The sequence below is a fragment of the Lonchura striata genome, chromosome 19, assembly GCF_050655825.1.
Source record: "Lonchura striata isolate lonStrDom1 chromosome 19, ASM5065582v1, whole genome shotgun sequence".
Classification (NCBI taxonomy): domain Eukaryota; kingdom Metazoa; phylum Chordata; class Aves; order Passeriformes; family Estrildidae; genus Lonchura; species Lonchura striata.
The window spans coordinates 22058-45932 of NC_140721.1; the positions used below are offsets into that span (position 1 = coordinate 22058).

A 23875-nucleotide genomic window follows, 5' to 3' on the forward strand; every position below is an offset into this window, starting at 1 on the left:
AGTGAAACCTAGATTGAAAGAGACATACAAAGAGACATGGGGAAATACATGTAGAGGACTAGAAAAAATAGACAGGGTTAGAGAAACATAGAGATGTGTTAGAAATGGAAACAAAGGAAACACAGCCAGAGACAGAGAAAGAGTTAGACGTGGAAGGATAAAGTGAGGAATAGACTAAAGAGGAAAGTAAGAGGCAGAGGGAGGAATAGGGTTAAAATGATGACGCGACCACACCGAAGAAAGACAGGACACGAATGGTGGGCGGGGCAGAGGGTAAGGGGAATTGTTATTAGGGCTGATTAATCTTTATTCCTTTAATTTAAACTTCAGCGATACACAGGGAAACAAGGTATACAAATGTGAGTACAGATACAAATACAATTAAAAATACATCGTACCTGGGCACACAAGTACAAGTACAATTTACATACAGCAAAATACATCAAAAGACAGGAACAACTGCAGATACAGAACAATATAATGTACTACAAGCCAAATACATATTGATGCAATATAACCATTTCAGACGAGCCCTTTACGCTTTTATTGTTATGACACGCCCAGAACAAAAACGGCACGAAACTCTCGGCCGACCTGCACGCCCCCTTCCTGTTGTGCACAAACTCACATTCGCTGCAACTGCATTCTGACACCTGAGGCATCGTCGCTCCTCGGGAACGTGGCTCCCTGGAGACTCCCAAAAAATCCTCCTGCCTGACGAAAACCTCGGTCCCGGGGTGGTCGGCGCCCTAACTTTGGCGATGAACGTCGCCTCGCTGACCGGCCGGGACCGAGGAAAAAAAAACCCAGCCGGGGGGGAAAAAAAAAAAACCCCCCGGCTGGGGATTTTTTATTCTAAATTTAAAAATGAGTGGAAAAACCTGAAAGGCAATACGCACAAGGTTATAACTGCTGCAGACACACAGCTGCAGACACAAGTACACACAAACCCTTACAGACAGACACAGACAATCGCACTCTCACACGTTCTTCTGCTGACAGGCTGGCTGCCACCCTTACGTGAAAGAATACGCTGAAGAATATGCTTAAACGCATCTTCTGACCGCAGCGCCTCGATGTCAAATGGTAGATTCCGGGAAATTCTGTAGGCACCCGGCGACCTATGAGACAAGGGGAGGCGGTCAATGACTGACTATCTGAGAGCTAGGAGCTATACAGACTCTGGGCCCATCGCTGTTGTACCCGAAACCCCGTAGAGGACAAATGAATGGCAAAGTTTTATAACTGCTCTACCTAAGTGTGACTACGTGGCCGGGCAAGGCAGCTCCGATCCTAATTGGCACAACAGAGGTGCATACAACATAAGCCAACATTAGGTACATACAGTATAAGCGCAAACAACATAAGACAACATTAGGTACGTACAGTATAAGCGCAAACAACATAACTCAACATTAGGTACATACAGTATAAGCGCAAACAACATAAGCCAACATTAGGTACATACAGTATAAGCGCAAACAACATAAGCCAACATTAGGTACATACAGTATAAGCGCAAACAACATAAGCCAAGGTAGGTACATACAGTATAAGCGCAAACACCATAAGCCAAGGTAGGTACATACAGTATAAGCGCAAACAACATAAGCCAACATTAGGTACATACAGTATAAGCGCAAACAACATAAGCCAACCTAGGTAGGCGTAACATGCGCATGTACGATATAAGCCGACGTAGGTAGGCGAGACATAAGCTGACAGAGATAAGAGATAAGTGAGGACTTGATACAATTCTCCAGAAGACTAATTTTTAAGCCCTATATCCTTTGAGAAGGCAGATGCTACAGAACTACTGCGGTCAGGTGATGAGGGGCTAATAAGCTCCGTACGGAAGTCCGAGAGAAAGGCTACCAAAACTGAGAATGAAGATGAATGAGAACATCTCGTGTACATCTTTCGGTCCCAAAAAGTAAATATGTAAAGATGCCGGAATAATTGATATCCGGAAAGGTATGTGAGCAAAATATGGCCGATACGGCAAAAAAATGATGCTGCTAAAGCATGGAGATGTAGCAAAGGCCTATGACACGGACAAAAGTGGAAACTGCCTGGCAATTTCATCCTATGGACCCAAGGTTCCTAACCCAAGATGAGCCATGGGCTGATGATGCCAAAGGAAAGAGAGCCCTAGGGCAATAGCACTTGATGATGATGTGTAACTCCTTTCAAGATGTTAGTGCCAAAGCACTTAAGAGGAAGCCTAAGAAGCTCAGTAGGCCTAGAGAAGGAAGAAATGACTATGGGGTGACCGTGGCTATAGCTGCGGACGTGAAGGCGCGCTCCTACGGTGAAGAGATCCACGACGACGTCAAGAGTCAAAGAAGGCCGCCGATGCGAACGTCACGAGAACGCGGATAGGGATCGGAACTGCCCTGCCCGGCGACGACTCTGGGGGGGGCTGAGGAGAAACCCTCTCCCTGCCGAGGGGCCCGTCCCACTATGGGCGTCTTCTCTAAGCTAACATCAAATAGCCTCCTGCGCTAGTAAAGGTTTTCCCCCCCAGCTCCCACCTACTGGCCCCAGCACTTAGCTTTTGCAAGATGACCGGATGGAATCCCATGTCAGTTGGATGTGGACGGCGAGACGTTCTCTGCATCAGCTTCAGTGCTCCCGTTTCCAAACTTCAGCTACGCTCCTCCTCAGGGTACCTAAGACAAAACAGAAAATTCAACTAGTGCACACAAAAAGAGAAATCCCCGAAACTCCGACACACTGCCGCCCCGGCTCACCTGAAATCTCAATTTGACTCCACCGGCTGCCTGGAGGATACCTGGAAAACAAAAAGATACACGCTTAAACATGCTGCTGCGTAACAGTCACCTGTGAGTCACCGTGCCTAAATGCCAACTCACCCGCTCGCCTCTGTTCCTTCACACAGCTCGGGCAGTGACAGCACCTGCAAAAACACAAAGCAAAAAAAACCCACACTCAGAAACTGTGAAAACAACATGCCCCTGACCTGAAAAATATACACACCCAGACCTTACACTTGAACCCACCTGGCCTTGGACATCCGGACCGGAGACATCTTGCAAGACGACTGCCTAAAATAAAACAAAGGAACCAAGAATGGATGCTTAGAATTGCACCAGAAATTGAGACCTGATTCAGAACAACTCCTTCTGTCCACTGCTCACCTGGCACACTTGGCCTTGACTGCTGCTGTCTGCCTGGACCTCCTAAAAATAAAGGCAAAGAATACTGTGGTAACACATTCACCATTGAGGCTTCCCCTGCCAATGCAAACAATGACTGACCCGCTCATGGCAACACCCTCCCCCAGGACTGGGGCCCTCTGCCGCAGATTTGAACCGTCAGCATCTGAAAGGAACTTGACTAGTGTCAAACAGCTGCAGGAAAATTTAGCAGCACCAAAAAGTTATATGAATATCCCCATACAATCTAGAGCCCAACTACATCCTGCATTACCAATTTCAAGTCCCCAGGACTTGTGTTGTTACAGGCTATGCAACAGGGCAGAGCAGCTCCAGGAAAAATACGCGCAGACACCGTGACACAGGACAGGGAGAGCTTTTGAGGAGAAGAAAGGACTTGAGAGACCCAAAGATCACAGAGTGCACCAGAGACAAGTGACAGGACACACACCGGAACTGCTCTGCCCTGAGCACCTCAGCACTGTGGTCAAAACAGACACTTTCCCTTTAGCTGGCCTAAGGGGACAATTCTTGCACATCCCCTCTCCCAAAGCTGATTCAAAAGGCCCTCCCAGCACACCCTCTTTCATCCCTCTATGGGTCTGAGCCCTATACTTATCTCTTGGGCATCTGGGGATGACAATCCATGTCGCATGTGAATGGAGGCTGCCTCGCCTGCAGGGAATGTCCTATGGTCACCGGGCTGTGGTCCCGTGCTCAGCTACAATCGAGAACACCAAACATCACTGCATGATCTTAGCTGCACAATGGACAAAACCCAGCAATCCCGCTACTCACCGTTCTCCTAAGAATGCTCGGGCCGCTCACTTTGGCCAGGCTCGGAGGCTGCCACCGTTATCGCAGGGTCTGCCTGGTTAAGAAGAGACAAAGTGACTCAGCATTGCTGAAACCTAAGAGGACCTTGGCTCCCCCTCCCTACCTCAGCAACTCACCGCAACTCCTCTGCCATTGCCAAGGACTACCTGGATGCCATCTTTAAATACAAAATTTCAAGGCTTCATCTCAGAGTCCTGCAATATTTCCAAAGGGCTCACAAGCACAGGAAATCCAGGCCATCGGCTGTCGGTCACAAAGGCTTGGCATACTCTGAGTGGATTCCCTAAAGCACACAAACAAGAATGGATGCTTACAGTTGAATCAAAAAGTAAAAGCTGAGCAAAAACAACTGCTTTGGTCCACTGCTCACCTGGCACACTTGGCCTTGACTGCTGCTGTCTGCCTGGACCTCCTGAAAATAAAGGTAAAGAGCACTGCTGTAATACAGTCACGATTTAGGCTTCCCCTGCAAATGCAAACAATGACTGACCTGCTCATAGAAACACCCTCCCCCAGGACTGGGGCCCTCTGCCACTGATTTGAATTGTCTGCATCTGAAAGGAAATTAGGACTAATGTCAAACGGCTGCAGGACAACTTAGCATCACCAAACATGTTATGGCAACCTCCTGATACAATCTAGAGCCCAACTACATCCTGCATTACCAATTTCAAGTCCCCAGGACTTGCGCTATTACAGGCTATGCAGCAGGGCAGAGTAGCTCCGGGAAAAATATGTGCAGACACCCGTGACACAAGACAGGGACAGAGAGCTTTTGAAGAGAAGAAAGGACCGAGAGACCCAAAGATCACAGAGTGCACCAGAGACAAGTGACAGGACACACACCGGAACTGCTCTGCCCTGAGCACCTCAGCACTGTGGTCAAAACAGACACTTTCCCTTTAGGTGGCCTAAGGAGATGCTTCTTGCACATCCCCGTCTCCAAAACTGACACAAAAACCCCTTCTAGAAAGTCCCAACCCAGCACCCCTCTTTCATCCCCTCTGTGGGTCATAACCCTCCACTTATCTTGCACGCAGCTGGGGATGCAAATCCCTCTTGAGTGTAGAAGGTGGCCATCTGCCTGTCTGCTAAGTTCCAGCTGTCACCTCTGGGTCTGCCAAGACAAAGAAAACTAAACATCAGTGCACGGTCTGAACAGCACATCGGCCAAAAACTTGTAATTCTGCTACTCACCGTCCTCCTCAGAATGCCCGGGTTCTTGGCCTGCACGCTTCAGACGTGCTTGGATTCCGTCGCCGTCATTGCAGAGTACGCCTAGGTTAAGTGGAGACAAGGCGACATGACATTGCTGAAACATGACTGTACTCTCACACCCCCCTCCCTACCTCTGGGACTCACCGCAACTCCGCAGCCATTCCTCAGGGCTACTCAGATGGGACCTTGAAATGCAGGATTGGAAGGCTCCGTCACAGGGTCCTGTAATGCTTCCAGAGAGATCCAAAGTGCATGAAACCTGATCCATCAGCCGGTTGGTGACAGAGGTATGCGTACTCCGAGTCGATTCCCTAAAGCACACAAACAAGAATGGATGCTTAGAGTCACACCAAAAACGGAAAGCTTAGCAAGAACAACTGCTTTTGTCCACTGCTCACCTGGCACACTTGGCCTTGACTGCTGCTATCTGCCTGGACCTCCTGAAAATAAAGGCAAAGAACACTGCTGTAACACGGTCACCATTTAGGCTGCCCCTGCAAATGCAAACAATGACTCACCTGCTCATGGGAAAATCTCCACACAAGACTGGGGCCCTCTGCCACTGATTTGGACTGTCTGCATCTAAAAGGAAGTTAGGACTAGTGTCAAATGGCTGCAGGACAACTTAGCAGAACCAAACATGTTATGTCAATATCCTAATACAATCTAGAGCCCAACTGCACCCGGCATTACCAATTTCAAGTCCCCAGGACTTGCGCTATTACAGGCTATGCAGCAGGGCAGATCAGCTCCGGGAAAAATACGTGCAGACACCCGTGACACAGGACAGGGAGAAAGAGCTTTTGAGGAGAAGAAAGGACTGAGAGACCCAAAGATCACAGAGTGCACCAGAGACAATTGACAGGACACACACCGGAACTGTTCTGCCCTGAGCACCTCAGCACTGTGATCAAAACAGACACTTCCCCTTTAGCTGGCCTAAGGGGACAATTCTTGCACATCCCCTCTCCCAAAGCTGATTCAAAAGGCCCTCCCAGCACACCCTCTTTCATCCCTCTATGGGTCTGAGCCCTATACTTATCTCTCGGGCATCTGGGGATGACAATCCATGTCGCATGTGAATGGAGGCTGCCTCGCCTGCAGGGAATGTCCTATGGTCACCGGGCTGTGGTCCCGTGCTCAGCTACAATGGAGAACACCAAACATCACTGCATGATCTTAGCTGCACAATGGACAAAACCCAGCAATCCCGCTACTCACCGTTCTCCTAATAATGCTCGGGCCGCTCACTTTGGCCAGGCTTGGACGCTGCCACCATCATCGCAGGGTCTGCCTGGGTTAAGAAGAGACAAAGTGACTCGGCATTGCTGAAACCTAAGAGGACCTTGGCTCCCCCTCCCTACCTCAGCAACTCACCGCAACTCCTCAGCCAGTGCCAAGGGCTACCTGGCAGCCATCGTGAAATACAAAATTTCAAGGCTTCATCTCAGAGTCCAGCAATACTTCCAGAAGGCCCACAAGCACAGGAAATCCAGGCCATCGGCTGTCGGTCAAAAAGGCTTGGCATACTCTGAGTCGATTCCTTAAAGCACACAAACAAGAATGGATGCTAACAGTTGAATCAAAAACTAAAAGCTGAGCAAGAAGTAAAAGCTGAGCAAAAACAACTGCTTTGGTCCACTGCTCACCTGGCACACTTGGCCTTGACTGCTGCTGTCTGCCTGGATCTCCTGAAAATAAAGGCAAAGAACACTGCTGTAACACGGTCACCATTGAGGCTGCCCCTGCAAATGCAAACAATGACTGACCTGCACATAGGAAAAACCACACCCAGGACTGGGGCTCTCTGCCACTGATTTCAGTTGTCAGCATCTAAAAGGAAGTTAGGACTAGTGTCAAATGGCTGCAGGACAACTTAACATCATCAAACATGTTATGTCTATCTCCCCATAAAATCTAGAGCCCAACTACATCCAGCATTAAAAATTTCAAGTCCCTAGGACTTGTGCTATTACAGGCTACAGCAGGGCAGAGCAGCTGCGGGACAAATACATGCAGACACCCGTGAGACAGGACAGGGAGAGAGAGCTTTTGAGGAGAAGAAAGGACCGAGAGACCCAAAGAACACAGAGTGCACCAGAGACAAGTGACAGGACACACACCGGAACTGTTCTGCCCTGAGCACCTCAGCACTGTGGTCAAAACAGACACTTTCCCTTTAGCTGGCCTAAGGGGACACTTCTTGCACATCCCTGCCCCCAAAGCTCATTCATAAGGCCCTGCCAGCACCCTACTTTAATCCCCTCTGTGGACCTTAGCCCTATACTTATCTCTCAGGCATCTGGGGATGAGAATCCTGTCGTGTGCCAATGGAGGCTGCCTCGCCTGCAGGGAATGTCCTATGGTCACCGGGCTGTGGTCCCGTGCTCAGCTACAATGGAGAACACCACACAACACTGCATGATCTTAGCTGCACAATGGACAAAACCCAGCAATCCCGCTACTCACCGTTCTCCTAAGAATGCTCGGGCCGCTCACTTTGGCCAGGCTCGGAGGCTGCCACCGTCATCGCAGGATCTGCCTGGGTTAAGAAGAGACAAAGTGACTCGGCATTGCTGAAACCTAAGAGGACCTTGGCTCCCCCTCCCTACCTCGGTGACTCACCGCAACTCCTCGGCCATTGCCAAAGGCTACCTGGCTGCCATCGTGAAATACAAAATTTCAAGGCTTCATCTCAGAGTCCAGCAATACTTCCAGAAGGCTCACAAGCACAAGAAATCCAGGCCATCAGCTGTTGGGGACAGGGGCTTGGCATACTCTGAGTGGATTCCCTAAAGCACACAAACAAGAATGGATGCTTACAGTTGAATCAAAAAGTAAAAGCTGAGCAAAAACAACTGCTTTGGTCCACTGCTCACCTGGCACACTTGGCCTTGACTGCTGCTATCTGCCTGGACCTCCTAAAAATAAAGGCAAAGAACACTGCTGTAATACAGTCACCATTTAGGCTTCCCCTGCAAATGCAAACAATGACTGACCTGCTCATGGAAACACCCTCCCCCAGGACTGGGGCCCTCTGCCACAGATTTGAATTGTCTGCATCTGAAAGGAAGTTAGGACTAGTGTCAAACAGGTGCAGGACAACTTACCATCACCAAACATGTTATGGCAACCTCCTGATACAATCTAGAGCCCAACTACACCCGGCATTACAAATTTCAAGTCCCCAGGACTTGTGCTAATACAGGCTATGCAGCAGGGCAGAGCAGCTCCAGGAAAAATATGTGCAGACACCTGTGACACAGGACAGGGAGAGAGAGCTTTTGAGGAGATAAAAGGACTGAGAGATGCAAAGATAATAGGGTGCACCAGAGACGAGTGACAGGACACACGCCAGCACTGCTCTGCCCTGAGCAGCTCAGCACTGAGATCAAAACAGACGCTTTCCCTTTAGGTGGCCTTAGGAGACGCTTCTTGGGCATCCCCATCTCAAAAATTAACTCAAAAACACCTCCTGGGGAATCCCACCCGGCACCTCTCTTCCATTCCCTCTGTGGGTTGTAGCCCTGCACTTATCTTGCACATATCAGGGGATGAAAATCCCCATCGGGTGCAGAAGGAAGACACTGCTCCCATCTCCAGGCCCTGGCCCTGACTTATCTTTTGGATGACTGGTGATGTGAATCCACCTTGGACCTGAAATGAGTCTGGCTCAGAGGAGATTGCCTGTTAGCCTCTTAGTCTCCTAAAATAAAGAACGGGATAATCAATGGTTGTGTTTCGTGCTATGTGGGCCGAATCTCAGCAAGTCAGTTACTTATCCTCTCCTGAGTGTGCCTGGGTGTTCAAGTCTCCGGCCTCATCCTCAGTCTAAGGTATGGCTGTTATGATGAGTGGCACCGGGGTTAGAGAGGCAAAGCTACGTGGCATTTGTGTGAGTTCGGTGGATGAGCTTGTGTGCCGTATGACACGTGGATGCCTCTGCTATGCTTGTGAAAAGCTTTGCAGATACGCACCGTTTCTCACCCTACTGCCTACAAACCCCCACCGGGATAACTCCTAACTCGGTACCCTGCTTACTCTCCCTCTCCTAGTCACAATCCTCAACTCACCTGAAGCCACCGTCTCACACATCATCTTTGACACAGTGCGGATGCCTTCTGCGTCGTGATGAATCTGCTGGAAAAATGTTGCGCTTGACACAAACTGCAAATACTGGAAGTTGCCCTCCTCCTAAAAAAAGAAGAAAAAAATCAGAAATTACAAAAGCACCTTACCAGCCCTGAATACTCAACCCCAAACTGTGAATTTAAATACTCCCTGTGTTCAACGTTGTTTTCTTTGCAGTATCTTCAAAGTCTCTGTTGCATTAGAAGCCCAAAAGCAGCTGCAGAGAACAAGCTAAGCTAAAGGAGCCTCTTCACCTGAATGAGAGGAGAGCTCTTACCCCAGCTGATCCCACTGAGGGAATGAAGCCCCTTGGGAAAGGCTGGGGTTAATATACCCCTGATTGGGCCCACCTCTCGTTCCCGTGGCACCTGGGAAAGGGGAGGGGGCAAACCCCACAGTGTATAAAAGCCATCAGAGGAGCTGTGGCTATTTGGCTCCTCTGGCTTGAATTCAAGGAGAAGAAAGGGCTGGATATAGAAGAAAACTCTTCAGGGAAATGACAGCTCTTTCTTTTTTCTACAACTGCTTGGAGCAAAAGGGCAAAAAAACTGGTAAGAAATAAAACTTTGTTTTTAGGCAGCATATCTAGATAAGTTGGGTGATTTGCTGTTAACTTATATAATTATTCCTCAGTGACTACTAAGTAGTACTCAACCTGAGACTAAGGGTGGAGAAAAATACTAATTATATGAACAGTTTAAGTCTCCTTGGGGCTGCTAATTAGGACTAACTACATTATAAATAAAAATAAGAAAAACAATAGGCTCCTGGGCAGCATAAAGGTTAAGTACGTGCTAGGCTTGCCTTTCTCTGAGGTACTTAGTCCTAGGGCACAGAAAGAAGTGCCCTGAAAAGTAGTTTTAAATGCTGAAAAAGCATCTTAGAAGAGCCTCCTTCAAATTAATCCCTTAAAATGAAGAAATGGGTAAGTTGCCTCCACTGAAATGGATACCGTGGCAAATAAATGGCTTCCGCCCTTTAACTTAATCCCCTCGAATATTGGGAAAAGAGAGGCTTTCCTCAAGTTAAATCTCTCCAGTTATGAAGACAGAGGGCTTTTCCCCTCAATCCAAACCCTTAAGAAAGAGAGATAGCTGGGCTTCCCCCTCAATTTAAGCCTTAGGACAACAAAAAGGGTTACTCTTAATTCAAACCCATAAACAACATTGTCAAGGTTTTCCCCCTCTATTTAAACTGGAAAATAATGGAATATGGGGATTCCCTGTCAATTACCACCCCTAACAGCATAGAAAAGGCAGGGACTCTTTCAAATGAGACCATTAAAATTGCAGGGGAAGTGCATTTCCTCATTAATTGAAAGCAAGAAATAATGGAAAAGGAAGTTTTTTCCCATACTTTAAACCCCTTGTCTCTCCATAACCCCTCTTTTTTCTGGGAGTGCTGTGGAAGGTCTTGGGGTTCTAGGGAGGGACTGACACAATAAAAGGGGAAAGTTGAAAGCTCTCCTATGGAACCCCACATGCTGCCCGGCCTGCTCAGGTGCTGCCCCTTGGCAAGAGGGCTCTGCCCTCTGCATTTTCTCAAAGGGATGCTCCGTGCCCGGGTGGGTCCGGCTGCTCCCCGGTCCCAGCTGGATGTTCCGACTGTAGCTCCTGGAGGGACGCCTGGGATACCCCTGTTAGCCCCTCTGGATTAGCAGCTCCCTGTGCAGGTGTGCGCAGGTAGCTGCACTAAAAGCAGCTGCTCACATGGGGAGCTGCTACACCTAAGAGTGGGGGATAAGGTGAAGAAAGGTCCTGTGGGGTGTTCCCTCCCCTACACAGCCCTTTGCCAGACCCTTAGACAATGGGGTGCCAGATTTTCATTGCCAAGATAATTAACAATCTTTCCCCTGGCCAAACAGGAATTGTGCTACCAAAATTGCAAACAGTGAATTATTTCTCACAGACCACAGCTGCCAACACCAGGAATTCTTGCTGCCCTTGGAGAGCAGCACACCTCCAGTGAAGAGACATCAACACACAGAGAGGGTGAGGTTGGTTTTATAGGGAAAAAGGGCAGAGGTTGGATCACGAGGTCTGTGGCTGCAAGTGACATTCTACATCATTTTGTTCTGAATGGCACAGGATTTATCCTGGAGCAAAACTGCTCCCACCAAGAATTCTGCCTGCCCCGGAAGAGACAAGCACCTCCTTAAAATTGAAACCAGGAAGTGTAGAGGGTGAGCCATGTTTCACAGAGAATACGGCCAGTGACAGAGTCCAAGACCCAGGGGCCATGAAAGAAGGGCCGCCCACTGAAAATCTGAATGCAGAAGGATGTGTTGTGGACCCAAGCTGCCCTGATGTTAATCAGGGGTTACCTTAAACATCCCAAGCACAACTCGCAAACTGACATCAGGAACCTGGACTGGTGAGTTTTCTTTCCCAGGCTAAAAGTCTGGAATTAGCACTCAGGACCCCCTGGCCCTGGGTGGGCAGCTGACTGCAACAAATATGACCATCGAAGAATATCTCCCAGACCCCATCTGCCCCCACCTCAAACTTGTACTGCCCTGATAGTCCCAATGGAGCCCTAAAAACTGACATCAGGAACCTGGACTGGTGAGTTTTCTTTCCAAGGGAAAAGGGCAGGAGTATGTGCCCAGGGGCTCCTGGCCCTGAGCAGGAACCTGACTTCAAAAACTCCAATCATCGAAGGATGTATCCCAGAACAGCTGTCCCCACCTCAAACTTGCACTGCCCTGACAGTCCCATGGGAGCACTACAAACTGACATGAAGAACCGGAACTGGTGAGTTTTCTTTCCCAGGAAAAAGAGCTGGAATTACAGCACTGGACCCACTGGCCTTGGGCAGGCGCCTGACTGCAAGAAATACGAATATGGAAGGATATCACCCAGACACCATCTCCTCCAACCTCAAACTTGTGCTGCCCTGACAGTCCCAAGGAATCCCTGCAAACTGACATTAGGAACCTGGACTGGTGAGTTTTCTTTCCTAGGGAAAAGGGCCGGAGTGTGTGCTCAGGGATCCCTGGGCATGAGCTGGCACAGAACTACAAAAACTCCAATCAAAGAAGGATGCATCCCAGAACAAAGTTGTCCCCATCTCAGACTTGCACTGCCCTGATAGTCCCATGGGAGCACTACAAACCGACATCAAGAAACTGGACTTTGAGTATTCTTTCCCAGGGTAAAGAGCCAGAGTATGTGCCCAGAGGTCCCTGCCCCTGAGCTGGCACCTGACTTCAAAACATCGAAACACTGAAGGATGCATCCCAGGACAAAGCTGTCCCCACCTCTAACTTGCAGTGCTCTGAGAATCCCAAGGGAGCCCTACAAACTGACATCAGGAACCTGGACTGGTGAGTTTTCTTTCCCAGGGAAAAGGGCCGGAGAATGTGCTCAAGGATCCCTGGGCCTGGCACCTTATTTCAAAAATTAAAATCATCAAAGGATGTATCCCAGAACGAAGTTGTCCCCACCTCAAACTTGTGCTGCCCGTACCGTGCCAAGGGAGACCTACAAACTGACATCAGGAACTTGGACTGGTGAGCTTTCTTTCCCAGGGAAAAAGTCTGGAATTGGTGCACAGGTCCCCTGACCCTGGGTGGGCGCCTGACTGCAAAAATAAGAACATCAAAGGATATCTCCGAGACTTCATCTGCCCCCACCTCAAACTTGCGCTGCCCTGAGAGTCCCAAGGGAGCCCTACAAACTGACATCAGGAACCTGGACTGGTGAGTTTTCTTTCCAGGGAAAAGGCTGGGAAATGTGCCCAGGGGCCCCTGGCCCTGGGTGGGCACCTGAATGCAAAAACTCCAAACATCGAAGGATGCATCCCAGAACAAAGCTGTCCCCACCTCAAATTTGTACTGCAAGTACACAGCCAAGGGAGACCTAGAAACTGACATCAGGAACCTGGCCTGGTGAGTTTCCTTTTCAGGGAAAAAGGCTGGAATTAGAACAAAGGTCCCCCTGGCCTTGGGCAGGCACCTGACTGCAACACATAAGAACATCAAAGGATATCTCCGAGACTTCATCTGCCCCAACATGTAACTTGTGCTGCCCTGAGAGTCCCAAGGGAGCCCTACAAACTGACATCAGGAACCTGGACTGGTGAGTTTCCTTTTCAGGGAAAAAGGCTGGAATTAGAACAAAGGTCCCCCTGGCCTTGGGCAGGCGCCTGACTGCAACACATAAGAACATCAAAGGATATCTCCGAGACTTCATCTGCCCCCACCTCAAACTTGCGCTGCCCTGAAAGTCCCAAGGGAGCTCTACAAACTGACATCAGGAACCTGGACTGGTGAGTTTTCATTCCAGGGAAAAGGCTGGAAAATATTTCCAGGTGCCCCAGGCCCTGAGCTGGCACCTCACTCCAAAAACTCCAAACATCAAAGGATGCAGCCCAGAACAAAGCTGTCCCCACCTCAAACTTGTGTTGCCCTGATAGACCCAAGGAATCCCTACGAACTGACATCAGGAACCTGGACTGGTGAGTTTTCTTTCCCAGGGAAAATGGCCAAAGTATGTGCCAAGGGGCCCCTGGCCCTGAGCTAGCACCTGAATGCAAAAACTACAAACATCGAAGGATGCATCCCAGAACAAAACTGTCCCCACCTAAAACTTGCGCTGCCCTGACAGTCCCAATGGTTCCCTAGAAACTGACATCAGGAACCTGGACTGCTATGTTTCCTTTCCCAGGGAAAAGGCTGGAATTTGCACTCAGGTCCCCTGACCCCGGGGTGGGAGTCTGACTGCAACAAATAGGAACATCAAAGAATATCTCTCAGAACAAAGCTGTCCCCACCTCAAACTTGTGCTGCCCGTACCGTGCCAAGGGAGACCTACAAACTGACATCAGAAACCTGCACTGGTGATCATTCTTTCCCAGGTAAAAAGTCTGGAATTGGCACACAGGTCCCCTGACCCTGGGTGGGCGCCTGACTGCAAAAATAAGAACATCAAAGGATATCTCTGAGACTTCATCTGCCCCCACCTCAAACTTGCACTGCCCTGAGAGTCCCAAGGGAGCCCTACAAACTGACATCAGGAACCTGGACTGGTGAGTTTTCTTTCCAGGGAAAAGGCTGGGAAATATGCCCAGGTGCCCCAGGCCCTGAGCTGGCACCTCACTCCAGAAACTCCAAACATCAAAGGATGCATCCCAGAACAAAGCTGTCCCCGCCTCAAACTTGCGCTGCCCTGACAGTTCCAATGGTTCCCTAGAAACTGACATCCGGAACCTGGCCTGGTGAGTTTCCTTTTCAGGGAAAAAGGCTGGAATTAGAACAAAAGTCCCCCTGGCCTTGGGCAGGCGCCTGACTGCAACTCATACGAACATCAAAGGATATCTCCGAGACTTCATCTGCCCCCACCTCAAACTTGCGCTGCCCTGAGAGTCCCAAGGGGGCCCTACAAATTGACATCAGGAACCTGGACTGGTGAATTTTCTTTCCAGGGAAAAGGCTGGGAAATGTGCCCAGGGGCCCCAGGCCCTGAGCTGGCGCCTCACTCCAAAAACTCCAAACATCGAAGGATGCATCCCAGAACAAAGCTGTCCCCACCTCAAACTTGTGCTGCCAGTACAGTGCCAAGGGAGACATACAAACTGACATCAGGAACCTGGACTGGTGAGTTTTCTTTCCAGGGAAAAGTCTGGGAAATGTGCCCAGGAGCCCCCGGCCCTGGGTGGGCACCTGAATGCAAAAAATCAAAACATCGAAGGATGCATCCCAGAACAAAGCTGTCCCCACCTCAAACTTGCGCTGCCCTGACAGTCCCAATGCTTCCCTAGAAACTGACATCAGGAACCTGGACTGCTATGTTTCCTTTCCCAGGGAAAAGGCTGGAATTTGCGCTCAGGTCCCCTGACCCCGGGTGGGAGTCTGACTGCAACAAATAGGAACATCAAAGAATATCTCCCAGAACGAAGTTGTCCCCACCTCAAACTTGTGCTGCCCGTACCGTGCCAAGGCAGACCTACAAACTGACATCAGGAACCTGCACTGGTGAGCTTTTTTTCCCAGGGAAAAAGTCTGGAATTGGCGCACAGGTCCCCTGACCCTGGGTGGGCGCCTGACTGCAAAAATAAGAACATCAAAGGATATCTCTGAGACTTCATCTGCCCCCACCTCAAACTTGCACTGCCCTGAGAGTCCCAAGGGAGCCCTACAAACTGACATCAGGAACCTGGACTGGTGAGTTTCCTTTTCAGGGAAAAGGGCTGGAATTAGAGCAAAGGTCCGCCTGGCCTTGGGCAGGCGCCTGACTGCAACTCATAAGAACATCAAAGGATATCTCCGAGACTTCATCTGCCCCCACCTCAAACTTGCGCTGCCCTGAGAGTCCCACGGGAGCCCTACAAACTGACATCAGGAACCTGGACTGGTGAGTTTTCTTTCCAGGGAAAAGGCTGGCAAATGTGCCCAGGGGCCCCTGGCCCTGAGCTGGCGCCTCGCTCCAAAAACTCCACACATTGAAGGATGCATCCCAGAACAAAGCTGTCCCCACCTCAAACTTGTGCTGCCAGTACAGTGCCAAGGGAGACCTACAAACTGACATCAGGATCCTGGACTGGTGAGTTTCCTTTTCAGGGAAAAGGGCTGGAATTAGAGCAAAGGTCCCCCTGGCCTTGGGCAGGCGCCTGACTGCAACACATAAGAACATCAAAGGATATCTCCGAGACTTCATCTGCCCCAACATGTAACTTGTGCTGCCCTGAAAGTCCCAAGGGAGCCCTACAAACTGACATCAGGAACCTGGACTGGTGAGTTTTCATTCCAGGGAAAAGGCTGGAAAATATTTCCAGGTGCCCCAGTCCCTGAGCTGGCACCTCACTCCAAAAACTCCAAACATCAAAGGATGCAGCCCAGAACAAAGCTGTCCCCACCTCAAACTTGTGTTGCCCTGATAGACCCAAGGAATCCCTACGAACTGACATCAGGAACCTGGACTGGTGAGTTTTCTTTCCCAGGGAAAATGGCCAAAGTATGTGCCAAGGGGCCCCTGGCCCTGAGCTAGCACCTGAATGCAAAAACTACAAACATCGAAGGATGCATCCCAGAACAAAACTGTCCCCACCTAAAACTTGCGCTGCCCTGACAGTCCCAATGGTTCCCTAGAAACTGACATCAGGAACCTGGACTGCTATGTTTCCTTTCCCAGGGAAAAGGCTGGAATTTGCGCTCAGGTCCCCTGACCCCGGGTGGGAGTCTGACTGCAACAAATAGGAACATCAAAGAATATCTCCCAGAACAAAGCTGTCCCCACCTCAAACTTGTGCTGCCCGTACCGTGCCAAGGGAGACCTACAAACTGACATCAGGAACCTGCACTGGTGATCATTCTTTCCCAGGTAAAAAGTCTGGAATTTGCGCACAGGTCCCCTGACCCTGGGTGGGCGCCTGACTGCAAAAATAAGAACATCAAAGGATATCTTCGAGACTTCATCTGCCCCCACCTCAAACTTGCACTGCCCTGAGAGTCCCAAGGGAGCCCTACAAACTAACATCAGGAACCTGGACTGGTGAGTTTTCTTTCCAGGGAAAAGGCTGGGAAATATGCCCAGGTGCCCCAGGCCCTGAGCTGGCACCTCACTCCAGAAACTCCAAACATCAAAGGATGCATCCCAGAACAAAGCTGTCCCCGCCTCAAACTTGCGCTGCCCTGACAGTCCCAATGCTTCCCTAGAAACTGACATCAGGAACCTGGACTGCTATGTTTCCTTTCCCAGGGAAAAGGCTGGAATTTGCGCTCAGGTCCCCTGACCCCGGGTGGGAGTCTGACTGCAACAAATAGGAACATCAAAGAATATCTCCCAGAACGAAGTTGTCCCCACCTCAAACTTGTGCTGCCCGTACCGTGCCAAGGCAGACCTACAAACTGACATCAGGAACCTGCACTGGTGAGCTTTCTTTCCCAGGGAAAAAGTCTGGAATTGGCGCACAGGTCCCCTGACCCTGGGTGGGCGCCTGACTGCAAAAATAAGAACATCAAAGGATATCTCTGAGACTTCATCTGCCCCCACCTCAAACTTGCACTGCCCTGAGAGTCCCAAGGGAGCCCTACAAACTGACATCAGGAACCTGGACTGGTGAGTTTTCTTTCCCAGGGAAAATGGAAAAAGGTTGTGCCCAGGGGGCCCCTGGCCCTGGGCAGGGACCTCACTTGAAAAAATCCATATATCGAAGGATGGATTCCACACCGAAGTTGTCCCCACCTCAAACTTGTGCTGCCCTGATACACCCAAGGGAGCCCTACAAACTGACATCAGGAACCTGGACTGCTGAGTTTTCTTTCCCAGGGAAAATGGAAAAAGGATGTGCCCAGGGGCCCCTGGCCCTGACTGGAAAAAATCCTTATATCGAAGGACGGACCCCACACCGAAGTTGTCCCCACCTCAAACTTGTGCTGCCCTGATAGACCCAAGGGAGCCCTACAAACTGACATCAGGAACCTGGACTGCTGAGTTTTCTTTCCCAGGGGAAATGGCCAAAGGTTGTGCCCGGGGGCCCCTGGCCCTGACTGCAAAAAATCCTTATATCGAAGGATGCATCCCACACCGAAGTTGTCCCCACCTCAAACTTGTGCTGCCCTGATAGACCCAAGGGAGCCCTACAAACTGACATCAGGAACCTGGACTGCTGAGTTTTCTTTCCCAGGGAAAATGGAAAAAGGATGTGCCCGGGGGCGCCTGGCCCTGGGCAGGGACCTCATTGCAAAAAATCCTTATATCGAAGGATGCACCCCACACCGAAGTTGTCCCCACCAAAAACTTGTGCTGCCCTGATAGACCCAAGGGAGCTCTACAAACTGACATCAGGAACCTGGACTGCTGAGTTTTCTTTCCCAGGGAAAATGGAAAAAGGATGTGCCCAGGGGCCCCTGGCCCTGACTGCAAAAAATCCTTATATCGAAGGACGGACCCCACACCGAAGTTGTCCCCACCTCAAACTTGTGCTGCCCTGATACACCCAAGGGAGACCTACAAACTGACATCAGAAACCTGCACTGGTGATCATTCTTTCCCAGGTAAAAAGTCTGGAATTGGCACACAGGTCCCCTGACCCTGGGTGGGCGCCTGACTGCAAAAATAAGAACATCAAAGGATATCTCTGAGACTTCATCTGCCCCCACCTCAAACTTGCACTGCCCTGAGAGTCCCAAGGGAGCCCTACAAACTGACATCAGGAACCTGGACTGGTGAGTTTTCTTTCCAGGGAAAAGGCTGGGAAATATGCCCAGGTGCCCCAGGCCCTGAGCTGGCACCTCACTCCAGAAACTCCAAACATCAAAGGATGCATCCCAGAACAAAGCTGTCCCCGCCTCAAACTTGCGCTGCCCTGACAGTTCCAATGGTTCCCTAGAAACTGACATCCGGAACCTGGCCTGGTGAGTTTCCTTTTCAGGGAAAAAGGCTGGAATTAGAACAAAAGTCCCCCTGGCCTTGGGCAGGCGCCTGACTGCAACTCATACGAACATCAAAGGATATCTCCGAGACTTCATCTGCCCCCACCTCAAACTTGCGCTGCCCTGAGAGTCCCAAGGGGGCCCTACAAATTGACATCAGGAACCTGGACTGGTGAATTTTCTTTCCAGGGAAAAGGCTGGGAAATGTGCCCAGGGGCCCCAGGCCCTGAGCTGGCGCCTCACTCCAAAAACTCCAAACATCGAAGGATGCATCCCAGAACAAAGCTGTCCCCACCTCAAACTTGTGCTGCCAGTACAGTGCCAAGGGAGACATACAAACTGACATCAGGAACCTGGACTGGTGAGTTTTCTTTCCAGGGAAAAGTCTGGGAAATGTGCCCAGGAGCCCCCGGCCCTGGGTGGGCACCTGAATGCAAAAAATCAAAACATCGAAGGATGCATCCCAGAACAAAGCTGTCCCCACCTCAAACTTGCGCTGCCCTGACAGTCCCAATGGTTCCCTAGAAACTGACATCAGGAACCTGGACTGCTATGTTTCCTTTCCCAGGGAAAAGGCTGGAATTTGCGCTCAGGTCCCCTGACCCCGGGTGGGAGTCTGACTGCAACAAATAGGAACATCAAAGAATATCTCCCAGAACGAAGTTGTCCCCACCTCAAACTTGTGCTGCCCGTACCGTGCCAAGGCAGACCTACAAACTGACATCAGGAACCTGCACTGGTGAGCTTTTTTTCCCAGGGAAAAAGTCTGGAATTGGCGCACAGGTCCCCTGACCCTGGGTGGGCGCCTGACTGCAAAAATAAGAACATCAAAGGATATCTCTGAGACTTCATCTGCCCCCACCTCAAACTTGCACTGCCCTGAGAGTCCCAAGGGAGCCCTACAAACTGACATCAGGAACCTGGACTGGTGAGTTTCCTTTTCAGGGAAAAGGGCTGGAATTAGAGCAAAGGTCCGCCTGGCCTTGGGCAGGCGCCTGACTGCAACTCATAAGAACATCAAAGGATATCTCCGAGACTTCATCTGCCCCCACCTCAAACTTGCGCTGCCCTGAGAGTCCCACGGGAGCCCTACAAACTGACATCAGGAACCTGGACTGGTGAGTTTTCTTTCCAGGGAAAAGGTTGGCAAATGTGCCCAGGGGCCCCTGGCCCTGAGCTGGCGCCTCGCTCCAAAAACTCCACACATTGAAGGATGCATCCCAGAACAAAGCTGTCCCCGCCTCAAACTTGTGCTGCCAGTACAGTGCCAAGGGAGACCTACAAACTGACATCAGGATCCTGGACTGGTGAGTTTCCTTTTCAGGGAAAAGGGCTGGAATTAGAGCAAAGGTCCCCCTGGCCTTGGGCAGGCGCCTGACTGCAACACATAAGAACATCAAAGGATATCTCCGAGACTTCATCTGCCCCAACATGTAACTTGTGCTGCCCTGAAAGTCCCAAGGGAGCCCTACAAACTGACATCAGGAACCTGGACTGGTGAGTTTTCATTCCAGGGAAAAGGCTGGAAAATATTTCCAGGTGCCCCAGTCCCTGAGCTGGCACCTCACTCCAAAAACTCCAAACATCAAAGGATGCAGCCCAGAACAAAGCTGTCCCCACCTCAAACTTGTGTTGCCCTGATAGACCCAAGGAATCCCTACGAACTGACATCAGGAACCTGGACTGGTGAGTTTTCTTTCCCAGGGAAAATGGCCAAAGTATGTGCCAAGGGGCCCCTGGCCCTGAGCTAGCACCTGAATGCAAAAACTACAAACATCGAAGGATGCATCCCAGAACAAAACTGTCCCCACCTCAAACTTGCGCTGCCCTGACAGTCCCAATGGTTCCCTAGAAACTGACATCAGGAACCTGGACTGCTATGTTTCCTTTCCCAGGGAAAAGGCTGGAATTTGCGCTCAGGTCCCCTGACCCCGGGTGGGAGTCTGACTGCAACAAATAGGAACATCAAAGAATATCTCCCAGAACAAAGCTGTCCCCACCTCAAACTTGTGCTGCCCGTACCGTGCCAAGGGAGACCTACAAACTGACATCAGGAACCTGCACTGGTGATCATTCTTTCCCAGGTAAAAAGTCTGGAATTTGCGCACAGGTCCCCTGACCCTGGGTGGGCGCCTGACTGCAAAAATAAGAACATCAAAGGATATCTTCGAGACTTCATCTGCCCCCACCTCAAACTTGCACTGCCCTGAGAGTCCCAAGGGAGCCCTACAAACTAACATCAGGAACCTGGACTGGTGAGTTTTCTTTCCAGGAAAAAGGCTGGGAAATATGCCCAGGTGCCCCAGGCCCTGAGCTGGCACCTCACTCCAGAAACTCCAAACATCAAAGGATGCATCCCAGAACAAAGCTGTCCCCGCCTCAAACTTGCGCTGCCCTGACAGTCCCAATGCTTCCCTAGAAACTGACATCAGGAACCTGGACTGCTATGTTTCCTTTCCCAGGGAAAAGGCTGGAATTTGCGCTCAGGTCCCCTGACCCCGGGTGGGAGTCTGACTGCAACAAATAGGAACATCAAAGAATATCTCCCAGAACGAAGTTGTCCCCACCTCAAACTTGTGCTGCCCGTACCGTGCCAAGGCAGACCTACAAACTGACATCAGGAACCTGCACTGGTGAGCTTTCTTTCCCAGGGAAAAAGTCTGGAATTGGCGCACAGGTCCCCTGACCCTGGGTGGGCGCCTGACTGCAAAAATAAGAACATCAAAGGATATCTCTGAGACTTCATCTGCCCCCACCTCAAACTTGCACTGCCCTGAGAGTCCCAAGGGAGCCCTACAAACTGACATCAGGAACCTGGACTGGTGAGTTTTCTTTCCCAGGGAAAATGGAAAAAGGTTGTGCCCAGGGGGCCCCTGGCCCTGGGCAGGGACCTCACTTGAAAAAATCCATATATCGAAGGATGGATTCCACACCGAAGTTGTCCCCACCTCAAACTTGTGCTGCCCTGATACACCCAAGGGAGCCCTACAAACTGACATCAGGAACCTGGACTGCTGAGTTTTCTTTCCCAGGGAAAATGGAAAAAGGATGTGCCCAGGGGCCCCTGGCCCTGACTGCAAAAAATCCTTATATCGAAGGACGGACCCCACACCGAAGTTGTCCCCACCTCAAACTTGTGCTGCCCTGATAGACCCAAGGGAGCCCTACAAACTGACATCAGGAACCTGGACTGCTGAGTTTTCTTTCCCAGGGGAAATGGCCAAAGGTTGTGCCCGGGGGCCCCTGGCCCTGACTGCAAAAAATCCTTATATCGAAGGATGCATCCCACACCGAAGTTGTCCCCACCTCAAACTTGTGCTGCCCTGATAGACCCAAGGGAGCCCTACAAACTGACATCAGGAACCTGGACTGCTGAGTTTTCTTTCCCAGGGAAAATGGAAAAAGGATGTGCCCGGGGGCGCCTGGCCCTGGGCAGGGACCTCATTGCAAAAAATCCTTATATCGAAGGATGCACCCCACACCGAAGTTGTCCCCACCAAAAACTTGTGCTGCCCTGATAGACCCAAGGGAGCTCTACAAACTGACATCAGGAACCTGGACTGCTGAGTTTTCTTTCCCAGGGAAAATGGAAAAAGGATGTGCCCAGGGGCCCCTGGCCCTGACTGCAAAAAATCCTTATATCGAAGGACGGACCCCACACCGAAGTTGTCCCCACCTCAAACTTGTGCTGCCCTGATACACCCAAGGGAGACCTACAAACTGACATCAGAAACCTGCACTGGTGATCATTCTTTCCCAGGTAAAAAGTCTGGAATTGGCACACAGGTCCCCTGACCCTGGGTGGGCGCCTGACTGCAAAAATAAGAACATCAAAGGATATCTCTGAGACTTCATCTGCCCCCACCTCAAACTTGCACTGCCCTGAGAGTCCCAAGGGAGCCCTACAAACTGACATCAGGAACCTGGACTGGTGAGTTTTCTTTCCAGGGAAAAGGCTGGGAAATATGCCCAGGTGCCCCAGGCCCTGAGCTGGCACCTCACTCCAGAAACTCCAAACATCAAAGGATGCATCCCAGAACAAAGCTGTCCCCGCCTCAAACTTGCGCTGCCCTGACAGTTCCAATGGTTCCCTAGAAACTGACATCCGGAACCTGGCCTGGTGAGTTTCCTTTTCAGGGAAAAAGGCTGGAATTAGAACAAAAGTCCCCCTGGCCTTGGGCAGGCGCCTGACTGCAACTCATACGAACATCAAAGGATATCTCCGAGACTTCATCTGCCCCCACCTCAAACTTGCGCTGCCCTGAGAGTCCCAAGGGGGCCCTACAAATTGACATCAGGAACCTGGACTGGTGAATTTTCTTTCCAGGGAAAAGGCTGGGAAATGTGCCCAGGGGCCCCAGGCCCTGAGCTGGCGCCTCACTCCAAAAACTCCAAACATCGAAGGATGCATCCCAGAACAAAGCTGTCCCCACCTCAAACTTGTGCTGCCAGTACAGTGCCAAGGGAGACATACAAACTGACATCAGGAACCTGGACTGGTGAGTTTTCTTTCCAGGGAAAAGTCTGGGAAATGTGCCCAGGAGCCCCCGGCCCTGGGTGGGCACCTGAATGCAAAAAATCAAAACATCGAAGGATGCATCCCAGAACAAAGCTGTCCCCACCTCAAACTTGCGCTGCCCTGACAGTCCCAATGGTTCCCTAGAAACTGACATCAGGAACCTGGACTGCTATGTTTCCTTTCCCAGGGAAAAGGCTGGAATTTGCGCTCAGGTCCCCTGACCCCGGGTGGGAGTCTGACTGCAACAAATAGGAACATCAAAGAATATCTCCCAGAACGAAGTTGTCCCCACCTCAAACTTGTGCTGCCCGTACCGTGCCAAGGCAGACCTACAAACTGACATCAGGAACCTGCACTGGTGAGCTTTTTTTCCCAGGGAAAAAGTCTGGAATTGGCGCACAGGTCCCCTGACCCTGGGTGGGCGCCTGACTGCAAAAATAAGAACATCAAAGGATATCTCTGAGACTTCATCTGCCCCCACCTCAAACTTGCACTGCCCTGAGAGTCCCAAGGGAGCCCTACAAACTGACATCAGGAACCTGGACTGGTGAGTTTCCTTTTCAGGGAAAAGGGCTGGAATTAGAGCAAAGGTCCGCCTGGCCTTGGGCAGGCGCCTGA

General features: G+C 50.6%; 1 protein-coding gene across 36 annotated transcripts in view; it reads right to left on the reverse strand.

The window, feature by feature from the left end:
* Window positions 1-255: 255 nt before the first annotated feature.
* LOC110471980 (nucleolar pre-ribosomal-associated protein 1-like) overlaps window positions 256-23875 on the reverse strand; it is a 343573-nt gene continuing 319953 nt past the window's right edge. For 19 of the 36 annotated variants that reach the window (XR_014949507.1, XR_014949508.1, XR_014949506.1 and 16 more), the window contains 20 exons: window positions 9308-9428; window positions 8234-8940; window positions 8114-8155; window positions 7860-8026; window positions 7704-7776; window positions 7004-7626; window positions 6884-6925; window positions 6612-6777; window positions 6456-6528; window positions 5753-6378; window positions 5633-5674; window positions 5379-5545; window positions 5214-5294; window positions 4507-5133; window positions 4387-4428; window positions 4133-4299; window positions 3978-4050; window positions 3162-3900; window positions 3024-3068; window positions 256-2672 (listed from right to left, as the gene is read on the reverse strand). Coding sequence is in view for 1 of the 36 variants with exons in the window: in XM_085557147.1 (XP_085413273.1) it covers window positions 2626-2672; window positions 2754-2794; window positions 2877-2920; window positions 3024-3068; window positions 3162-3203; window positions 3799-3834 (255 nt within the window). In the remaining 35 variants the exon portion in view is untranslated. Of the gene's footprint in view, window positions 2673-2753; window positions 2795-2876; window positions 2921-3023; window positions 3069-3161; window positions 3901-3977; window positions 4051-4132; window positions 4300-4386; window positions 4429-4506; window positions 5134-5213; window positions 5295-5378; window positions 5546-5632; window positions 5675-5752; window positions 6379-6455; window positions 6529-6611; window positions 6778-6883; window positions 6926-7003; window positions 7627-7703; window positions 7777-7859; window positions 8027-8113; window positions 8156-8233; window positions 8941-9307; window positions 13070-23875 lie in introns of those variants that run through there. The other 17 variants (XR_014949478.1, XM_085557147.1, XR_014949494.1 and 14 more) reach the window with 17 other exon arrangements.